This window comes from Coregonus clupeaformis, chromosome 13, assembly GCF_020615455.1.
Source record: "Coregonus clupeaformis isolate EN_2021a chromosome 13, ASM2061545v1, whole genome shotgun sequence".
NCBI classification, from domain to species: domain Eukaryota; kingdom Metazoa; phylum Chordata; class Actinopteri; order Salmoniformes; family Salmonidae; genus Coregonus; species Coregonus clupeaformis.
Genome location: NC_059204.1, coordinates 8,015,922 through 8,038,370, shown reverse-complemented (window position 1 = coordinate 8,038,370; position 22,449 = coordinate 8,015,922). Strand labels below are relative to the sequence as shown.

The following is a 22,449-nucleotide window of genomic DNA, read 5'->3' as shown; positions in this document are numbered from 1 at the left end:
CCCCCTCTGTACGGTCAGTCATCAATTACTCTCCCTCTATACGGTCAGTCATCATTAACTCCCCCTCTGACAGTCGGTCATCAATTACTCTCCCTCTATACAGTCAGTCAGTCATCGTTGCTCCCCCTCTATACGGTCAGTCATCAATTACTCTCCCTCTATACAGTCAGTCAGTCATCATTAACTCCCCCTCTATACAGTCAGTCATCAATTACTCTCCTCTATACAGTCAGTCAGTCATCATTAACTCCCCCTCTATACAGTCAGTCATCAATTACTCTCCCTCTATACAGTCAGTCATCATTAACTCTCCCTCTATACAGTCAGTCAGTCATCATAAACTCTCCCTCTATACAGTCAGTCAGTCATCATAAACTCTCCCTCTATACAGTCAGTCATTGCTCCCCCTCTATACAGTCGTCATTAACTCCCCCTCTATACGGTCAGTCATCATTAGCTCCCTCTATACAGTCAGTCATCATTAACTCCCCCTCTATACAGTCAGTCATCATTAACTCCCCCTCTATACAGTCAGTCATCAATTACTCTCCCTCTATACAGTCAGTCATCATTAACTCCCCCTCTATACAGTCAGTCAGTCATCATTAACTCCCCCTCTATACAGTCAGTCATCAATTACTCTCCCTCTATACAGTCAGTCATCATTAACTCTCCCTCTATACGGTCAGTCATCATTAATAGTCCCTCTATACAGTCAGTCATCATTAACTCTCCCTCTATACGGTCAGTCATCATTAACTCTCCCCTCTATACAGTCGGTCAGTCATCGTAAGCTCCCCTCTATACAGTCAGTCATCAATTACTCTCCCTCTATACAGTCAGTCATCATTAACTCTCCCTCTCTATACGGTCAGTCATCATTAATAATCCCTCTATACGGTCAGTCATCATTAGCTCTCCCTCTATACAGTCCGTCATCATTAGCTCTCCCTCTATGCAGTCGGTCGGTCATCATTAGCTCTCCCTCTATACAGTCAGTCATCAATTCTCTCCCTCTATGCCAGTCAGTCATCATTAATAATCCCTCTATACGGTCAGTCATCATTAGCTCTCCCTCTATACAGTCAGTCAGTCATCATTAACTCCCCCTCTATACGGTCAGTCAGTCATCATTAACTCTCCCTCTATACGGTCAGTCATCGTTAGCTCTCCCTCTATGCAGTCAGTCAGTCATCATAAAGCTCTCCCTCTATACGGTCAGTCATCATTAGCTCCCCCTCTATACAGTCAGTCATCATTAACTCCCCCTCTATACAGTCGGTCATCAATTGCTCTCCCTCTGTACAGTCAGTCAGTCATCGTGCTCCCCCTCTATACAGTCAGTCATCAATTACTCTCCTCTATACAGTCAGTCAGTCATCATTAACTCCCCCCTCTATACAGTCAGTCATCAATTACTCTCCCTCTATACAGTCAGTCATCAATTACTCTCCCTCTATACAGTCAGTCAGTCATCATTAACTCCCCCTCTATGCAGTCAGTCATCAATTACTCTCCCTCTATACAGTCAGTCATCATTAACTCTCCTCTATACAGTCAGTCAATAACTAATCCCTCTATACAGTCAGTCATCATTAATAATCCCTCTATACAGTCAGTCATCATTAACTCTCCCTCTATACAGTCAGTCATCATTAACTCTCCCTCTATACAGTCAGTCAGTCATCATAAACTCTCCCTCTATACAGTCAGTCATCAATTACTCTCCCTCTATACAGTCAGTCATCATTAACTCTCCCTCTATACAGTCAGTCATCATTAATAATCCCTCTATACAGTCAGTCATCATTAACTCTCCCTCTATACAGTCAGTCAGTCATCATTAACTCCCCCTCTATACAGTCAGTCAGTCATCATTAACTCCCCCTCTATACAGTCAGTCATCATTAACTCTCCCTCTATGCAGTCAGTCAGTCATCATAAACTCTCCCTCTATACAGTCAGTCAGTCATCATTAAATCTCCCTCTATACAGTCAGTCAATAACTCCCCCTCTATACAGTCAGTCATCATTAACTCCCCCTCTATACAGTGTCAGTCATCATTAACTCCCCCTCTATACAGTCAGTCAGTCATCATTAACTCCCCCTCTATACAGTCAGTCAGTCATCATTAACTCCCCCTCTATACAGTCAGTCATCAATTACTCTCCCTCTATACAGTCAGTCATCATTAATAATCCCTCTATACAGTCAGTCATCATTAACTCCCCCTATATACAGTCAGTCAGTCATCATTAACTCTCCCTCTATACAGTCAGTCAGTCATCATTAACTCCCCCTCTATACAGTCAGTCATCAATTACTCTCCTCTATACAGTCAGTCATCGATCTCCTCTATACAGTCAGTCAGTCATCATTAACTCTCCCTCTATCCAGTCAGTCAGTCATCATTAACTCTCCCTCTATACAGTCAGTCAGTCATCATTAACTCCCCCTCTATACAGTCAGTCAGTCATCATTAACTCCCCCTCTATACAGTCAGTCAGTCATCATTAACTCTCCCTCTATACAGTCAGTCAGTCATCATTAACTCTCCCTCTATACAGTCAGTCAGGCATCATTAACTCTCCCTCTATACAGTCAGTCAGGCATCATTAACTCTCCCTCACTACAGTCAGTCAGGCATCATTAACTCCCCCTCTATACAGTCAGTCATCATTAATAATCCCTCTATACAGTCAGTCATCATTAACTCCCCCTCTATACAGTCAGTCATCATTAACTCCCCCTCTATACAGTCAGTCATCATTAACTCCCCCTCTATACAGTCAGTCATCAATTACTCTCCCTCTATACAGTCAGTCATCATTAATAATCCCTCTATACAGTCAGTCATCAATTTCTCTCCCTCTATACAGTCAGTCAGTCATCATTAACTCCCCCTCTATACAGTCAGTCATCAATTACTCTCCCTCTATACAGTCAGTCATCATTAACTCTCCCTCTATACAGTCAGTCATCATTAATAATCCCTCTATACAGTCAGTCATCATTAATAATCCCTCTATACAGTCAGTCATCATTAACTCTCCCTCTATACAGTCAGTCATCATTAACTCTCCCTCTATACAGTCAGTCAGTCATCATAAACTCTCCCTCTATACAGTCAGTCATCAATTACTCTCCCTCTATACAGTCAGTCATCATTAACTCTCCCTCTATACAGTCAGTCATCATTAATAATCCCTCTATACAGTCAGTCATCATTAACTCTCCCTCTATACAGTCAGTCCAGTCATCATTAACTCCCTCTATACAGTCAGTCAGTCATCATTAACTCCCCCTCTATACAGTCAGTCATCATTAACTCTCCCTCTATGCAGTCAGTCAGTCATCATAAACTCTCCCTCTATACAGTCAGTCAGTCATCATTAAATCTCCCTCTATACAGTCAGTCAATAACTCCTCCTCTATACAGTCAGTCATCATCTCCCCCTCTATACAGTGTCAGTCATCATTAACTCCCCCCTCTATACAGTCAGTCAGTCATCATTAACTCCCCCTCTATACAGTCAGTCAGTCATCATTAACTCCCCCTCTATACAGTCAGTCATCAATTACTCCCTCTATACGGTCAGTCATCATTAATAATCCCTCTATACAGTCGTCATCATTAACTCCCCTATATACAGTCAGTCAGTCATCATTAACTCTCCTCTATACAGTCAGTCAGTCATCATTAACTCCCCCTCTATACAGTCAGTCATCAATTACTCTCCCTCTATACAGTCAGTCATCATTAACTCTCCCTCTATACAGTCAGTCAGTCATCATTAACTCTCCCTCTATACAGTCAGTCAGTCGTCATTAACTCTCCCTCTATACAGTCAGTCAGTCATCATTAACTCCCCCTCTATACAGTCAGTCAGTCATCATTAACTCTCCCTCTATACAGTCAGTCATCATTAACTCTCCCTCTATACAGTCAGTCAGGCATCATTAACTCTCCCTCTATACAGTCAGTCAGGCATCATTAACTCTCCCTCTACAGTCAGGCAGGCATCATTAACTCCCCCTCTATACAGTCAGTCATCAATAACCCCTCTATACAGTCAGTCATCATTAACTCCCCTCTATACAGTCAGTCATCATTACTCCCCTCTATACGGTCAGTCATCATTAACTCCCCCTCTATACAGTCAGTCATCAATTACTCTCCTCTATACAGTCAGTCATCATTACTCCCCCTCTATACAGTCAGTCATCAATTACTCTCTCCCTCTATACAGTCAGTCAGTCATCATTAACTCCCCCTTTATACAGTCAGTCATCAATTACTCTCCCTCTATACAGTCAGTCATCATTAACTCTCCCTCTATACAGTCAGTCATCATTAAATCCTCTATACAGTCAGTCATCATTAACTCTCCCTCTATACAGTCAGTCAGTCATCATTAACTCTCCCTCTATACAGTCAGTCATCAATTACTCTCCCTCTATACAGTCAGTCATCATTAACTCTCCCTCTATACAGTCAGTCATCATTAATAATCCCTCTATACAGTCAGTCATCATTAACTCTCCCTCTATACAGTCAGTCAGTCATCATTAACTCTCCCTCTATACAGTCAGTCAGTCATCATTAACTCCCCCTCTATACAGTCAGTCAGTCATCATTAACTCCCCCTCTATGCAGTCAGTCAGTCATCATAAACTCTCCCTCTATACAGTCAGTCAGTCATCATTAAATCTCCCTCTATACAGTCAGTCAATAACTCCCCCTCTATACAGTCAGTCATCATAATACATCCCTCTATACAGTCAGTCATCAATTTCTCTCCTCTATACAGTCAGTCAGTCATCGTGCTCCCCTCTATACAGTCAGTCATCAATTACTCTCCCTCTATACAGTCAGTCATCATTAACTCTCCCTCTATACAGTCAGTCATCATTAATCCCTCTATACAGTCAGTCATCATTAATAATCCCTCTATACAGTCAGTCATCATTAACTCTCCTCTATACAGTCAGTCATCATTAACTCTCCTCTATACAGTCAGTCAGTCATCATAAACTCTCCCTCTATACAGTCAGTCATCAATTACTCTCCTCTATACAGTCAGTCATCATTAACTCTCCCTCTATACAGTCAGTCATCATTAATAATCCCTCTATACAGTCAGTCATCATTAACTCTCCCTCTATACAGTCGGTCAGTCATCATTTCCCTCTATACAGTCAGTCAGTCATCATTAACTCCCCCTCTATACAGTCAGTCATATTACTCTCCCTCTATGCAGTCAGTCAGTCATCATAAACTCTCCCTCTATACAGTCAGTCAGTCATCATTAAATCTCCCTCTATACAGTCAATCAATAACTCCTCCTCTATACAGTCAGTCATCATTACTCCCACTCTATACAGTGTCAGTCATCATTAACTCCCCCTCTATACAGTCAGTCAGTCATCATTAACTCCCCCTCTATACAGTCAGTCAGTCATCATTAACTCCCCCTCTATACAGTCAGTCATCAATTACTCTCCCTCTATACAGTCAGTCATCATTAATAATCCCTCTATACAGTCAGTCATCATTAACTCCCCCTATATACAGTCAGTCAGTCATCATTAACTCTCCCTCTATACAGTCAGTCAGTCATCATTAACTCCCCCTCTATACAGTCAGTCATCAATTACTCTCCCTCTATACAGTCAGTCATCATTAACTCTCCCTCTATACAGTCAGTCAGTCATCATTAACTCTCCCTCTATACAGTCAGTCAGTCGTCATTAACTCTCTCTATACAGTCAGTCAGTCATCATTAACTCCCCCTCTATACAGTCAGTCAGTCATCATTAACTCCCCCTCTATACAGTCAGTCAGTCATCATTAACTCTCCCTCTATACAGTCAGTCATCATTAACTCTCCCTCTATACAGTCAGTCAGGCATCATTAACTCTCCCTCTATACAGTCAGTCAGGCATCATTAACTCTCCCTCTATACAGTCAGTCAGGCATCATTAACTCCCCCTCTATACAGTCAGTCATCATTAATAATCCCTCTATACAGTCAGTCATCATTAACTCCCCCTCTATACAGTCAGTCATCATTAACTCCCCCTCTATACAGTCAGTCATCATTCTCCCCCTCTATACAGTCAGTCATCAATTACTCTCCCTCTATACAGTCAGTCATCATTAATAATCCCTCTATACAGTCAGTCATCATTAACTCCCTATATACAGTCAGTCAGTCATCGTTAACTCTCCTCTATACAGTCAGTCAGTCATCATTAACTCCCCCTCTATACAGTCCAGTCATCAATTACTCTCCCTCTATACAGTCAGTTATCATTAACTCTCCTCTATACAGTCAGTCAGTCATCATTAACTCTCCTCTCTATACAGTCGTCAGTCATCATTAACTCTCCCTCTATACAGTCAGTCAAGTCATCATTAACTCCCCCTCTATACAGTCAGTCAGTCATCATTAACTCCCCCTCTATACAGTCAGTCAGTCATCATTAACTCTCCCTCTATACAGTCAGTCATCATTAATAATCCCTCTATACAGTCAGTCATCATTAACTCCCCCTCTATACAGTCAGTCATCATTAACTCCCCCTCTATACAGTCAGTCATCATTAACTCCCCCTCTATACAGTCAGTCATCAATTACTCTCCCTCTATACAGTCAGTCATCATTAACTCCCCCTCTATACAGTCAGTCATCAATTACTCTCCCTCTATACAGTCAGTCAGTCATCATTAACTCCCCCTCTATACAGTCAGTCATCAATTACTCTCCCTCTATACAGTCAGTCAGTCATCATTAACTCCCCCTCTATACAGTCAGTCATCAATTATCTCCCTCTATACAGTCAGTCAGTCATCATTAACTCCCCTCTATACAGTCAGTCATCATTACTCTCCTCTATACAGTCAGTCATCATTAACTCTCCCTCTATACAGTCAGTCAGTCATCATAAACTCTCCTCTATACAGTCAGTCAGTCATCATAAACTCTCCCTCTATACAGTCAGTCTTGCTCCCCCCTCTATACAGTCAGTCATTAACTCCCCCTCTATACAGTCAGTCATCATTAACTCCCCTCTATACAGTCAGTCATCATTAACTCCTCCCTCTATACAGTCAGTCATCATTAACTCCCCTCTATACAGTCAGTCATCAATTACTCTCCCTCTATACAGTCAGTCATCATTAACTCCCCCTCTATACAGTCAGTCAGTCATCATTAACTCCCCCTCTATACAGTCAGTCATCAATTACTCTCCCTCTATACAGTCAGTCATCATTACTCTCCTCTATACGGTCAGTCATCATTAATAATCCCTCTATACAGTCAGTCATCGTAACTCTCCCTCTATACAGTCAGTCATCATTCTCCCCTCTATACAGTCAGTCGGTCATCATTAACTCCCCCTCTATACAGTCAGTCATCAATTACTCTCCCTCTATACAGTCAGTCATCATTAACTCTCCCTCTATACAGTCAGTCATCATTAATAATCCCTCTATACAGTCAGTCATCATTAACTCTCCCTCTATACAGTCAGTCATCATTAACTCTCCCTCTATACAGTCAGTCAGTCATCATTAACTCTCCCTCTATACAGTCAGTCATCAATTACTCTCCCTCTATACAGTCAGTCATCATTAATAATCCCTCTATACAGTCAGTCATCATTAACTCTCCCTCTATACAGTCAGTCAGTCATCATTAACTCCCCCTCTATACAGTCAGTCAGTCATCATTAACTCTCCCTCTATACAGTCAGTCATCATTAACTCTCCCTCTATGCAGTCAGTCAGTCATCATAAACTCTCCCTCTATACAGTCAGTCATCATTAACTCCCCCTCTATACAGTCAGTCATCATTAACTCCCCCTCTATACAGTCAGTCATCAATTACTCTCCCTCTATACAGTCAGTCAGTCATCATTAACTCCCCCTCTATACAGTCAGTCATCAATTACTCTCCCTCTATACAGTCAGTCAGTCATCATTAACTCCCCCTCTATACAGTCAGTCATCAATTACTCTCCCTCTATACAGTCAGTCATCAATTACTCTCCCTCTATACAGTCAGTCAGTCATCATTAACTCCCCCTCTATACAGTCAGTCATCAATTACTCTCCCTCTATACAGTCAGTCATCATTAACTCTCCCTCTATACAGTCAGTCATCATTAATAATCCCTCTATACAGTCAGTCATCATTAATAATCCCTCTATACAGTCAGTCATCATTAACTCTCCCTCTATACAGTCAGTCATCATTAACTCTCCCTCTATACAGTCAGTCAGTCATCATTAACTCTCCCTCTATACAGTCAGTCATCAATTACTCTCCCTCTATACAGTCAGTCATCATTAACTCTCCTCTATACAGTCAGTCATCATTAATAATCCTCTATACAGTCAGTCATCATTAACTCTCCCTCTATACAGTCAGTCAGTCATCATTAACTCCCCCTCTATACAGTCAGTCAGTCATCATTAACTCCTCTATACAGTCAGTCATCATTAACTCTCCCTCTATGCAGTCAGTCAGTCATCATAAACTCTCCCTCTATACAGTCAGTCAGTCATCATTAAATCTCCCTCTATACAGTCAGTCAATAACTCCCCCTCTATACAGTCAGTCATCATTAACTCCCCCTCTATACAGTGTCAGTCATCATTAACTCCCCCTCTATACAGTCAGTCAGTCATCATTAACTCCCCCTCTATACAGTCAGTCAGTCATCATTAACTCCCCCTCTATACAGTCAGTCATCAATTACTCTCCCTCTATACAGTCAGTCATCATTAATAATCCCTCTATACAGTCAGTCATCATTAACTCCCCCTATATACAGTCAGTCAGTCATCATTAACTCTCCCTCTATACAGTCAGTCAGTCATCATTAACTCCCCCTCTATACAGTCAGTCATCAATTACTCTCCCTCTATACAGTCAGTCATCATTAACTCTCCCTCTATACAGTCAGTCAGTCATCATTAACTCTCCCTCTATCCAGTCAGTCAGTCATCATTAACTCTCCCTCTATACAGTCAGTCAGTCATCATTAACTCCCCCTCTATACAGTCAGTCAGTTCATTAACTCCTCTATACAGTCAGTCAGTCATCATTAACTCTCCTCTATACAGTCAGTCAGTCATCATAACTCTCCCTCTATACAGTCAGTCGGGCATCATTAACTCTCCCTCTATACAGTCAGTCAGGCATCATTAACTCTCCCTCACTACAGTCAGTCAGGCATCATTAACTCCCCCTCTATACAGTCAGTCATCATTAATAATCCCTCTATACAGTCAGTCATCATTAACTCCCCCTCTATACAGTCAGTCATCATTAACTCCCCCTCTATACAGTCAGTCATCATTAACTCCCCCTCTATACAGTCAGTCATCAATTACTCTCCTCTATACAGTCAGTCATCATTAATAATCCCTCTATACCAGTCAGTCATCAATTTCTCTCCCTCTATACAGTCAGTCAGTCATCATTAACTCCCTCTATACAGTCAGTCATCAATTACTCTCCCTCTATACAGTCAGTCATCATTAACTCTCCCTCTATACAGTCAGTCATCATTAATAATCCCTCTATACAGTCAGTCATCATTAATAATCCCTCTATACAGTCAGTCATCATTAACTCTCCCTCTATACAGTCAGTCATCATTAACTCTCCCTCTATGCAGTCAGTCAGTCATCATAAACTCTCCCTCTATACAGTCAGTCATCAATTACTCTCCCTCTATACAGTCAGTCATATAACTCTCCTCTATACAGTCAGTCATCATTAAAATCCCTCTATACAGTGTCAGTCATCATTAACTCTCCCTCTATACAGTCCGTCAGTCATCATTACTCCCCCTCTATACAGTCAGTCAGTCATCATTAACTCCCCTCTATACAGTCAGTCATCATTAACTCTCCCTCTATGCAGTCAATCAGTCATCATAAGCTCTCCCTCTATACAGTCAGTCAGTCATCATTAAATCTCCCTCTATACAGTCAGTCAATAACTCCTCCTCTATACAGTCAGTCATCATTAACTCCTCTATACAGTGTCAGTCATCATACTCCCTCTATACAGTCAGTCAGTCATCATTAACTCCCCCTCTATACAGTCAGTCAGTCATCATTGCTCCCCCTCTATACGGTCAGTCATCAGTTACTCTCCCTCTATACGGTCGTCATCATTAATAATCCCTCTATACAGTCATCATCATTAACTCCCCCTATATACAGTCAGTCAGTCATCATTAGCTCTCCTCTATACAGTCGTCAGTCATCATTAACTCCCCCTCTATGCGAGTCAGTCATCAATTACTCTCCCTCTATACAGTCAGTCATCATTGACTCTCCCTCTATACAGTCAGTCAGTCATCATTAACTCTCCCTCTATACAGTCAGTCAGTCGTCATTAACTCTCCCTCTATACAGTCAGTCAGTCATCATTACTCCCCCTCTATACAGTCAGTCGTCATCATTACTCCCCCTCTATACAGTCAGTCAGTCATCATTAACTCTCCCTCTATACAGTCAGTCATCATTAACTCTCCCTCTATACAGTCAGTCAGTCATCATTACTCTCCCTCTATACAGTCAGTCCATCATTAATCTCCTCTATACAGTCAGTCAGGCATCATTAACTCCCCCTCTATACGTCAGTCATCATTATATCCTCTATACAGTCAGTCATCATTAACTCCCCCCTCTATACAGTCAGTCATCTTAACTCCCCCTCTATACAGTCAGTCATCATTAACTCCCCTCTATACAGTCAGTCATCAATTACTCTCCCTCTATACAGTCAGTATCATTAACTCCCCTCTATACAGTCAGTCATCAATTACTCTCCTCTATACAGTCAGTCAGTCATCATTAACTCCCCCTTTATACAGTCAGTCATCAATTACTCTCCCTCTATACAGTCAGTCATCATTAACTCTCCCTCTATACAGTCAGTCATCATTAATAATCCCTCTATACAGTCAGTCATCATTAACTCTCCCTCTATACAGTCAGTCAGTCATCATTAACTCTCCCTCTATACAGTCAGTCATCAATTACTCTCCCTCTATACAGTCAGTCTCATACTCTCCCTCTATACAGTCAGTCATAATAATCCCTCTATACAGTCAGTCATCATTAACTCTCCCTCTATACAGTCAGTCGGTCATCATTAACTCTCCTCTATACAGTCGTCAGTCATCATTGCTCCCCCTCTATACAGTCAGTCAGTCATCATTACTCCCCTCTATGCAGTCAGTCGTCATCATAAACTCTCCCTCTATACAGTCAGTCAGTCATCATTAAATCTCCTCTATACAGTCAGTCACAATTACTCTCCCTCTATACAGTCAGTCGTCATTAATAATCCCTCTATACAGTCAGTCATCAATTTCTCTCCCTCTATACAGTCAGTCAGTCATCATTACTCCCCCTCTATACAGTCAGTCATCAATACTCTCCCTCTATACAGTCGTCATCATTAACTCTCCCTCTATACAGTCAGTCATCATTAATAATCCCTCATACAGTCAGTCATCATTAATAATCCCTCTATACAGTCAGTCATCATATCTCCCTCTATACAGTCAGTCATCATTAACTCTCCCTCTATACAGTCAGTCAGTCATCATAAACTCTCCCTCTATACAGTCAGTCATCAATTACTCTCCCTCTATACAGTCAGTCATCATTACTCTCCCTCTATACAGTCAGTCATCATTAATAGTCCTCTGTACGGTCAGTCATCATTAACTCTCCCTCTATACAGTCAGTCGGTCATCATTAGCTCCCCCCTATACGGTCAGTCAGTCATCGTTAGCTCCCCCTCTATTACAGTCAGTCATCATTAACTCTCCCTCTATGCAGTCAGTCAGTCATCATAAACTCTCCTCTATACAGTCAGTCAGTCATCATTCAAATCTCCCTCTATACAGTCAGTCAATAGCTCCTCCTCTACACAGTCAGTCATCGTTAGCTCCCCCTCTATGCAGTGTCAGTCATCATTAGCTCCCCCCTCTATACGGTCAGTCAGTCATCATTAACTCCCCCTCTATACAGTCAGTCAGTCATCATTAACTCCCCCTCTCTACAGTCAGTCATCAATTACTCTCCCTCTTACAGTCAGTCATCATTATAATCCCTCTATACGGTCAGTCATCGTCTCCCCTATATGCAGTCAGTCAGTCATCATTAGCTCTCCTCTATACAGTCAGTCAGTCATCGTTAACTCCCCCTCTATACAGTCAGTCATCAATTACTCTCCCTCTATACAGTCAGTCATCATTAGCTCTCCCTCTATGCAGTCGGTCAGTCATCATTAACTCTCCCTCTATACAGTCAGTCAGTCGTCATTAACTCTCCCTCTATACAGTCAGTCGTCGTCATTAATCCCCCTCTATACAGTCAGTCAGTCATCATTACCCTCTATACAGTCAGTCAGTCATCATTAACTCTCCCTCTATACAGTCAGTCATCATTAACTCTCCCTCTATACAGTCAGTCAGGCATCATTAACTCTCCCTCTATACAGTCAGTCAGGACATCATTCTCCCTCTCTACAGTCAGTCAGGCATCGTAGCTCCCCCTCTATACAGTCAGTCATCATTAATAATCCCTCTATACAGTCAGTCATCATTAACTCCCCCTCTATACAGTCAGTCATCATTAATCCCCCTCTATACAGTCAGTCATCATTGCTCCCCTCTATACAGTCAGTCATCAAGTACTCTCCCTCTATACAGTCAGTCATCATTAACTCCCCCTCTATACAGTCAGTCATCAATTACTCTCCCTCTATACAGTCAGTCAGTCATCGTTAACTCCCCCTCTATACGGTCAGTCATCAATTACTCTCCCTCTATACAGTCAGTCATCATTAACTCTCCCTCTATACGGTCAGTCATCATTAATAATCCTCTATACAGTCAGTCATCATTAACTCTCCCTCTATACAGTCAGTCAGTCATCATTAACTCTCCCTCTATACAGTCAGTCATCAATTACTCTCCTCTATACAGTCAGTCATCATTTACTCTCCCTCTATACAGTCAGTCATCATAAATAATCCTCTCTATACAGTCAGTCATCATTAACTCTCCCTCTATACAGTCGTCAGTCATCATTCTCTCCCTCTATACAGTCGTCGTCATCGTGCTCCCCCTCTATACAGTCAGTCGTCTCATTAACTCCCCCTCTATGCAGTCAGTCAGTCATCATAAACTCTCCCTCTATACAGTCAGTCAGTCATCATTAAATCTCCCTCTATACAGTCAGTCAATAACTCCCCCTCTATACAGTCAGTCATCATTAACTCCCCCTCTATACAGTGTCAGTCATCATTCTCCCTCTCTATACAGTCGGTCAGTCATCATGAACTCCCCCTCTATACAGTCGTCAGTCATCATTACTCCTCTATACAGTCAGTCATCATTAACTCCCCCTCTATACAGTCAGTCATCAATTACTCTCCCCTCTATACAGTCAGTCATCATTAACATCCCCTCTATACAGTGTCAGTCATTAACTCCCCTATATACAGTCAGTCATCATTAACTCTCCCTCTATACAGTCAGTCAGTCATCATTAACTCCCCCTCTATACAGTCAGTCATCAATTACTCTCCTCTATACAGTCAGTCATCATTAATAATCCTCTATACAGTCAGTCATCGTACTCCCCCTATATACAGTCAGTCAGTCATCATTACACTCTCCTCTATACAGTCAGTCAGTCATCATTAACTCTCCCTCTATACAGTCAGTCAGTCATCATTAACTCTCCCTCTATACAGTCAGTCAGTCAGTTTGTTAACTCCCCTCTATACAGTCAGTCAGGCATCATTAACTCTCCCTCTATACAGTCAGTCAGTGCATCATTAACTCTCCCTCTATACAGTCAGTCAGTCATCATTAACTCTCCCCTCTATACAGTCAGTCAGTCATCATTAACTCTCCTCTATACAGTCAGTCAGTGCATCATTAACTCTCCCTCTATACAGTCAGTCAGGCATCATTAACTCTCCCTCACTACAGTCGTCAGGCATCATTAACTCCCCTCTATACAGTCAGTCATCATTAATAATCCCTCTATACAGTCAGTCATCATTAACTCCCCCTCTATACAGTCAGTCATCATTAACTCCCCCTCTATACAGTCAGTCAGTCATCATTAACTCCCCCTCTATACAGTCAGTCATCATTAACTCCCCATCTATACAGTCAGTCATCATGAACTCCCCCTCTATACAGTCAGTCATCATTAACTCCCCCTCTATACAGTCAGTCATCATTAACTCCCTCTCTATACAGTCAGTCAGTCATCATTAACTCCCCCTCTATACAGTCTGTCAGTCATCATTAACTCTCCCTCTATACAGTCTGTCAGTCATCATTAACTCTCCCTCTATACAGTCTGTCAGTCATCATTAACTCCCCCTCTATACAGTCAGTCATCAATGACTCTCCCTCTATACAGTCAGTCATCATTAATAATCCCTCTATACAGTGTCATCATTAACTCCCCCTCTATACAGTCAGTCATCATTGCTCCCCTCTATACAGTCAGTCATCATAACTCTCCCTCTATACAGTCAGTCATCAATTACTCTCCCTCTATACAGTCTGTCAGTCATCATTAACTCCCCCTCTATACAGTCAGTCATCAATGACTCTCCCTCTATACAGTCAGTCATCATTAATAATCCCTTTATACAGTCAGTCATCATTAACTCCCCCTCTATACAGTCAGTCAGTCATCATGAACTCTCCCTCTATACATTCAGTCAGTTATCATAAACTCTCCCTCTATACAGCCAGTCAGTCATCATTAACTCTCCCTCTATACAGTCAGTCAATAACTCTCCCTCTATACAGTCAGTCAGTCAGTCATCATTAATAATCCATCTATACAGTCAGTCATCATTAACTCCCCCTCTATACAGTCAGTCATCATTAACTCTCCCTCTATACAGTCAGTCATCATTAACTCTCCTGCTATACAGTCAGTCAGTCATCATGAACTCTCCCTCTATACAGTCAGTCAGTCATCATTAACTCTCCCTCTATACAGTCAGTCAATAACTATCCCTCTATACAGTCAGTCATCATTAACTCCCCCTCTATACAGTCAGTCAGTCAGTCATCATTAACTCTCCCTCTAAAGTCAGTCTTCATTAACTCCCCCTCTATACAGTCAGTCTTATAAGCGGCATCACATCCTCTAAAGTCAGTCTATACAGTAGCCTCCTCTATACAGTCAGTCATCATTAACTCTCCCTCTATACAGTCAGTCAGGCATCATTAACTTTCCCTCTATACATTCAGGCAGGCATCATTAACTCTCCCTCTCTACAGTCAGGCAGGCATCATTAACTCTCCCTCTCTACAGTCAGTCAGGCATCATTAACTCCACTTCTCTACAGTCAGTCATCATTAATAATCCCTCTATACCGTCAGTCATCATTAACTCCCCTCTATACAGTCAGTCATCATGAACTCTCCTTCTATACAGTCAGTCAGTCATCATTAACTCTCCCTCTATACAGTCACAGTCATCATTAACTCTCCCTCTATACAGTCAGTCATCATTAACTCTCCCTCTATACAGTCAGTCATCATTAACTCCCCCTCTATACAGTCAGTCATCATTAATAATCCCTCTATACAGTCAGTCATCATTAACTCCCCCTCTATACAGTCAGTCAGTCATCATTAACTCTCCCCTCTATACAGTCAGTCATCATCTCTCCCTCTATACAGTCAGTCATCATTCTCTCCCTCTATACAGTCAGTCATATACTCTCCTCTATACAGTCAGTCATCATTAACTCCCCCTCTATACAGTCAGTCATCATTAACTCCCCCTCTATACAGTCAGTCAGTCATCTAACTCCCTCTATACAGTCTGTCAGTCATCATTAACTCTCCCTCTATACAGTCTGTCAATCATCATTAACTCTCCCTCTATACAGTCTGTGGTCATCATTACTCTCTCTATAAGTCTGTCAGTCATCATTAACCCCCTCTATGCAGTCAGTCATATGACTCTCCCTCTATACAGTCAGTCATCATTAATAATCCCTCTATACAGTGTCATCATTAACTCCCCCTCTATACAGTCAGTCATCATTAACTCCCCCTCTATACAGTCAGTCATCATTAACTCCCCCTCTATACAGTCAGTCATCAATTACTCTCCCTCTATACAGTCAGTCAGTCATCATTAACTCCCCCTCTATACAGTCAGTCAGGCATCATTAACTCCACTTCTCTACAGTCAGTCATCATTAATAATCCCTCTATACAGTCAGTCATCATTAACTCTCCCTCTATACAGTCAGTCATCATGAACTCTCCTTCTATACAGTCAGTCAGTCATCATTAACTCTCCCTCTATACAGTCACAGTCATCATTAACTCTCCCTCTATACAGTCACAGTCATCATTAACTCTCCCTCTATACAGTCACAGTCATCATTAACTCTCCCTCTATACAGTCAGTCATCATTAACTCTCCCTCTATACAGTCAGTCATCATTAACTCTCCCTCTATACAGTCAGTCATCATTAACTCTCCCTCTATACAGTCAGTCATCATTAACTCTCCCTCTATACAGTCAGTCAGTCATCATTAACTCTCCCTCTATACAGTCACAGTCATCATTAACTCTCCCTCTATACAGTCAGTCAGTCATCATTACCTCTCCCGCTATACAGTCATTCAGTCAGTCATCATTAACTCCCCCTCTATACAGTCAGTCATCATTAACTCCCCCTCTATACAGTCTCTCATTCTCTCCCCTCTATACAGTCAGTTCATTAATCTCCCTCTATACTTATAGTCAGTCATCATCAACTCTCCCTCTATACAGTCAATCATCATCAACTCTCCCTCTATACAGTCGTCATCCAACTCCCCCTCTATACAGTGTCAGTCAGTCATTAACTCCCTCTATAAGTCAGTCATCATAACTCCCTCTATACAGTCAATCATATCAACTCTCCTCTATACAGTCAGTCAGTCATAATTAACTCTCCTCTATAAGTCAGTCTAATTTTTAATGATCAGTCATCATCTCCCCCTCTATGCTATAGTCAGTCATCATCAATCCTCTATCAGTCAATCATCATTAACTCTCCCTCTATACAGTCGTCAGTCTCATTAACTCCCCTCTATACAGTCAGTCAGTCGTTAGCTCCCCCTCTATACAGTCAGTCATTTAACTCCCCTTATATTTACAGTCAGTCGTCATTACTCCCCCTCTATACAGTCAGTCGTCATTAACTCCCCTCTATACAGTCAGTCATCATTAACTCTCCCTCTATACAGTCAGTCAGTCATCATTAACTCTCCCTCTATACAGTCATCAGTTATCATTAACTCTCTCTATACAGTCACAGTCTCATTAACTCTCCTCTATACAGTCAGTCAGTCATCATTACCTCTCCCGCTATACAGTCATTCAGTCAGTCATCATTAACTCCCCCTCTATACAGTCAGTCATCATTAACTCCCCCTCTATACAGTCAGTCATCATTAACTCCCCCTCTATACTTATAGTCAGTCATCATCAACTCCCCTCCTGGTCGGTCGGTCGTCATCAGCTTCCCCCTCTATACAGTCAGTCATCATCAACTCCCCCTCTATACAGTGTCAGTCGTCATTAACTCCCCCTCTATACAGTCAGTCATAATTAATTCCCCTTATTTACAGCCAGTCAGTCATCATCAACTCCCCCTCTATACAGCCAGTCAGTCATCATCAACTCCCCCTCTATACAGTCAGTCATCATTTACTCCCCCTCTATACAGTCAGTCATCATTAACTCTCCCTCTATACAGTCAGTCAGCATTAACTCTCCCTCTATATAGTCAGTCATCAATTACTCTCCCTCTATACAGTCAGTCAGTCATCATTAACTCCCCCTCTATACAGTCAGTCATCATTAACTCCCCCTCTATACAGTCAGTCTCATTAACTCTCCTCTATGACAGTCAGTCAGCATTAACTCTCCCTCTATATAGTCAGTCATCAATTACTCTCCTCTATACAGTCAGTCAGTCATCATTAACTCTCCCTCTATAAGTCAGTCATCATTCTCATACAGTCAGCAGCAAACTCCTCTATACAGTCAGTCAGTCATCATTAACTCCCCCTCTATACAGTCAGTCAGTCATCATTAACTCCCCCTCTATACAGTGTCATCATTAACTCTCCCTCTATACAGTGTCAGTCATCATTAACTCTCCCTCTATACAGTCAGTCATCATTAACTCTCCCTCTATACAGTCAGTCATCATTAACTCTCCCTCTATACAGTCAGCCAGTCATCATTAACTCTCCCTCTATACAGTCAGTCAGTAAATGCGCTCAGTAAATCATGTTCAAGTCACACCATATCTGGCTCTCCGCCTCCATCTGGAGATCAACTTTTTTGGTTAACTTTGTCTTAAGCCAGTCCAGGCCAGTCACACGCTCACAGAGGCCTAATGAAGTCCAAATGGAGGGTATTTCACTTCACAGCATCAGGGCCTTCAGATGAGTTAGTGTGGGGAGAGGGGGAGGGGGCTTTCCTGATGCTGTGTGCTCCAGAGATGAACACAGTCACTCAATTACCTCCAGCCCTGAGGGGGGGAAAAGTGTCTCTCTCTCTCTCCTTCCCTCCCCCTTGCCTCTCTCTTTCTCTGGCGGCCCACCTTTCATGCGGCTTCCAAGAGCTCAGTCCCTCTGGAGAAGTGATTTCTCCAACCCTCCTCGTCTATTTCCCTGGTATCAGCAGCATCAAGCTATCGGAGCATTTCCCCCTTCTTTCTCTTCTCTTCTCTCTTTCCTTATTCATTATTTGACATGAATGTTGTAATTGTGTATCGTGAGTGTGAATTTGCAATATGTCAGTATTTTGGAATTCTTCTGTCAGTTTTCTTCACACTTAGGGGAAAATTCAACACATGCGGAAGAAGGCTAATACTCATTTCTGTCTCACTTTCTCTCTCTCCTCTCTGTTTCTCTCTCTCCTCTCTGTTTCTCTCTCTCCTCTCTGTTTCTCTCTCTCTCCTCTCTGTTTCTCTCTCTCTCCTCTCTGTTTCTCTCTCTCTCTTCTGCCTCTCTGTCTTCATCTGGTAGCGGTGCTGTCCTCTGGCTATGGACTCCCTGCCAAGTTTGTGATCCACTGCAACAGTCCAGGCTGGGGTTCGGACAAGTGTGAGGAACTGCTGGAGAAGACTGTGAAGAACTGCCTGGCCCTGGCTGACGAGAAGAAGCTCAAGTCTGTGGCCTTCCCTTCGATTGGCAGTGGAAGGTACTATATAACCTCCCCTCCCCTAGCAACAAGCCTCAACACGCTCCTAAGGCCTTTGTGTCTCCATGGTATCCATCCACATGGTTATCACCATGATGCTTGTCACCATGAAAAGCATGCTACTTCATTTTACTGTTTTGGTTGAAGTAATGGTTGTCACATTAAGGTATGATCCATACGTTGGTATAGTAGTATGTAATATGGCTTGCTGTGATACAGTAAAAATGTATGCACACATGACTGTAAAAGTCGCTTTGGATAAAAGCGTCTGCTAAATGGCATTATTATTATTATTATTATTATTATTATTGTGATGTATTGAAAATGACTATCACTTTAGGATGTCAATTCACCAACCTTAAGTCCCATTTCTCCTGATAACTTAAGGAAAAGCTTTACAACTAACAATTTGACACTTACTGTCGTCATAATCAGTTATTTGACCCTTTTGTCCTGATCTTCATCTACTCATGAATGGTTTGTTTTAGTTTTTCTATATTGCTTGTCTCTTTCCCCCCCCTCGATATTCTTTATGTAATGAAAAGCGCTATAAAAGTGAAATAAATGAATATAATTGTATTATTATTTCTTCCCTCAGGAATGGCTTCCCGAAGCAGACGGCTGCCCAGCTCATTTTGAAAGCCATCTCCAGCTACTTCGTTGCCACCATGTCCTCTTCCATCAAGACGGTTTACTTTGTGCTGTTCGACAGCGAGAGCATAGGGATATACGTGCAGGAAATGGCCAAGCTCGACACAAACTAAGCTACCCCCCCCATTGCATTACTACAGGCTTGTTTTGGATTTTTTTTTTGGAGAGAAAAATGAAAGATGTTTACCAGTGATAAAAAAAAAAAAAACTTTATTGAGAGGAAATTATTTGGATTATGTTTTATTTTATTTGTTGAGATATATCCTTGAAGTTGTTGTTTGACATGGAGTTCAGATGTCACTCTGTCCCTGGTGGCGTCAGACCCGGGTCCCGCTCAGAAGGGCACAAACGTTCTGAATGTTGTCTTCTCTCTGACATGATTCCCCTTTATTGTACACGACAGAGTCTGTTCTGTTTGTTTCTATCTGAATGTTCTGTAATGTTGCGTCGCACTGAGCAAGGCCCTGTTCGATCAGGATGGTGGTACTTAAGTTCCTTGTGCTAAAAATTGAAGTTCTATGTGCTAATGATTACTTAAGTTCCTTGTGCTAAAACTGAAGTTCTGTGGGCTAATTATTACTTAAGTTCTGTGTGCTAAAACTGAAAGGGTTGCATTCCAAGTGTTTGCAATACTGTGGTAGAGATTTGTCTCTAAATTTGTCTCTTTTTTAATTGGAACAGAACGTTTTATGTTCATGATGTATTACCAGTGGTATACACTAGATGGAGTGTGTGAAATGTTTTAGTAAAATATTACAGTGACAAGGTTTTCCTTTTTTTAAACGGTTAGTTTTTATTCTGATTTTCACTTTGCCAACTCTAAAAGAAACTTATTTGAAAAGAAAATAGTTATTTGTGTTTTTATTGAGCTATAAAGCTATTGACATAATATAGCATTTTGTTTGAGGAGTTGAAAGAAGTTGTACAGGCTTTTGCTCACAGGCAATTAGTCCTCTATGCTCACAGGCAATTAGTCCCCTCTCGGCTCGCATGCAATTAGTCCCCTCTCGGCTCGCAGGCAATTAGTCCCCTCTCTGCTTACACGCAATTAGTCCTCTCTCTGCTCACAGGCAATTAGTCCCCTCTCGGCTCGCATGCAATTAGTCCCCGCTCGGCTCGCAGGCAATTAGTCCCTTCTCTGCTTACACGCAATTAGTCCCCTCTCGGCTCACAGGCAATTAGTCCTCTCTATGCTCACAGGCAATTAGTCCTCTCTCTGCTCACATGCAATTAGTCCTATCTCGGCTCACAGGCAATTAGTCCTCTCCCTGCTCACACGCAATTAGTCCTCTATTTGCTCACAGGCAATTAGTCCCCTCTCGGCTCACATGCAATTAGTCCCCTCTCTGCTCACAGGCAATTAGTCCTCTCTTTGCTCACAGGCAATGAGTCCTCTCTTTGCTCACAGGCAATGAGTCCTCTCTCTCACCAGTAGATGGCTCCCTATCGTCAGGAGTGGGGTCTTTCGCAGAGCCATTTTGTGCTGGAAAGACCTCTTTTCATTAAGATGTCTAAAATGAAGTGTCTGATACAATGAGTGGATCAGAATGGATGCTGCATTAACTAATTGCTGTAAAGCACCACTTGCGTTTTGGAATATTCAATATCTTTCTAATGATGACTTGAAGAAAAATAAAAGCTTTCTTAATATTGCAAAACATGAAAATACAGGACTATCCAATCCAGTAACATATATTGAAAACAATGTTTTTTTTTATACTCTCTAGTAACTAATGTAACCATATCAGAAAGTGTGTGCGTGTGTGTCTGTCTGTGTGAATGAGCGAGCATGGAGGAATAGTTGTTGTAGCCTATTACCATTTTAAGTAGTGTGAAGGCGGTGGGCGCAGAGACCCTAGGCCTCGGTCTCATCCTGGGGCTATGTTGGCAGGGCGCTCTGAGGACCAGGAGTCAGACGGGGGTCACTTTCCCAGCGCCACAGTGAGAGAGAGAGGGAGGCAGAGACCCAGGACCTCCTCGAAGGGCGCCCATCTGACGACTAATCCCCAGGAAATACAGGCAGGTTCCCCCCCCCCCCTCCCCCCTCCCCTCCTCTCTGCAGGGAAAGCTCCGTAAATTCAAAGCATCTGTACAAGGCTGGGGCCAGTCCTCCGCCCTGTGAACAGGGCCGCGTTCCCAGAGTCCCTTGCAGATTTAAATTGTATTCTTTGCGAGAGAGAAAAAATTACAGAGTGAAAAAAAAACTAAATAAAGTAAAACAAACACTGGCGAAGATCAAGGACGTTAAGAAGCTGGTCATCAAAGATCTTGCCAGTGTTCGTGAAAGGAATGTAATGCGTCCTTCATTATGCTGTGGGACCCTCTCTCAGATACATACACCAGCCCCTGTTCAAACCACTGGTGATTTATCTTAATTACTCCGTGTTTCTGCTAAAGTGTTTTTGGGTTCCACTGGATTGTTTTCTGTCAATGTATGCAAGCGTCAGTCATTTGAAAAGAGCTGGATATTGGTGAATGTGGCGGAGGT

General features: G+C 42.1%; 1 protein-coding gene across 7 annotated transcripts in view; it reads left to right on the top strand.

Annotated features, from left to right (window-relative positions):
• Positions 1-21,629, top strand: part of LOC121579124 (core histone macro-H2A.1) — a 62,482-nt gene extending 40,853 nt beyond the window's left edge. For all 7 annotated transcript variants that reach the window (XM_041893437.2, XM_041893434.2, XM_041893436.2 and 4 more), the window contains 2 exons: positions 19,136-19,310; positions 19,909-21,629. In XM_041893437.2, the coding sequence (XP_041749371.1) occupies positions 19,136-19,310; positions 19,909-20,074 (341 nt within the window). In that variant the 3' untranslated portion in view covers positions 20,075-21,629. The remainder of the gene's footprint in view (positions 1-19,135; positions 19,311-19,908) is intronic.
• Positions 21,630-22,449: the final 820 nt, after the last annotated feature.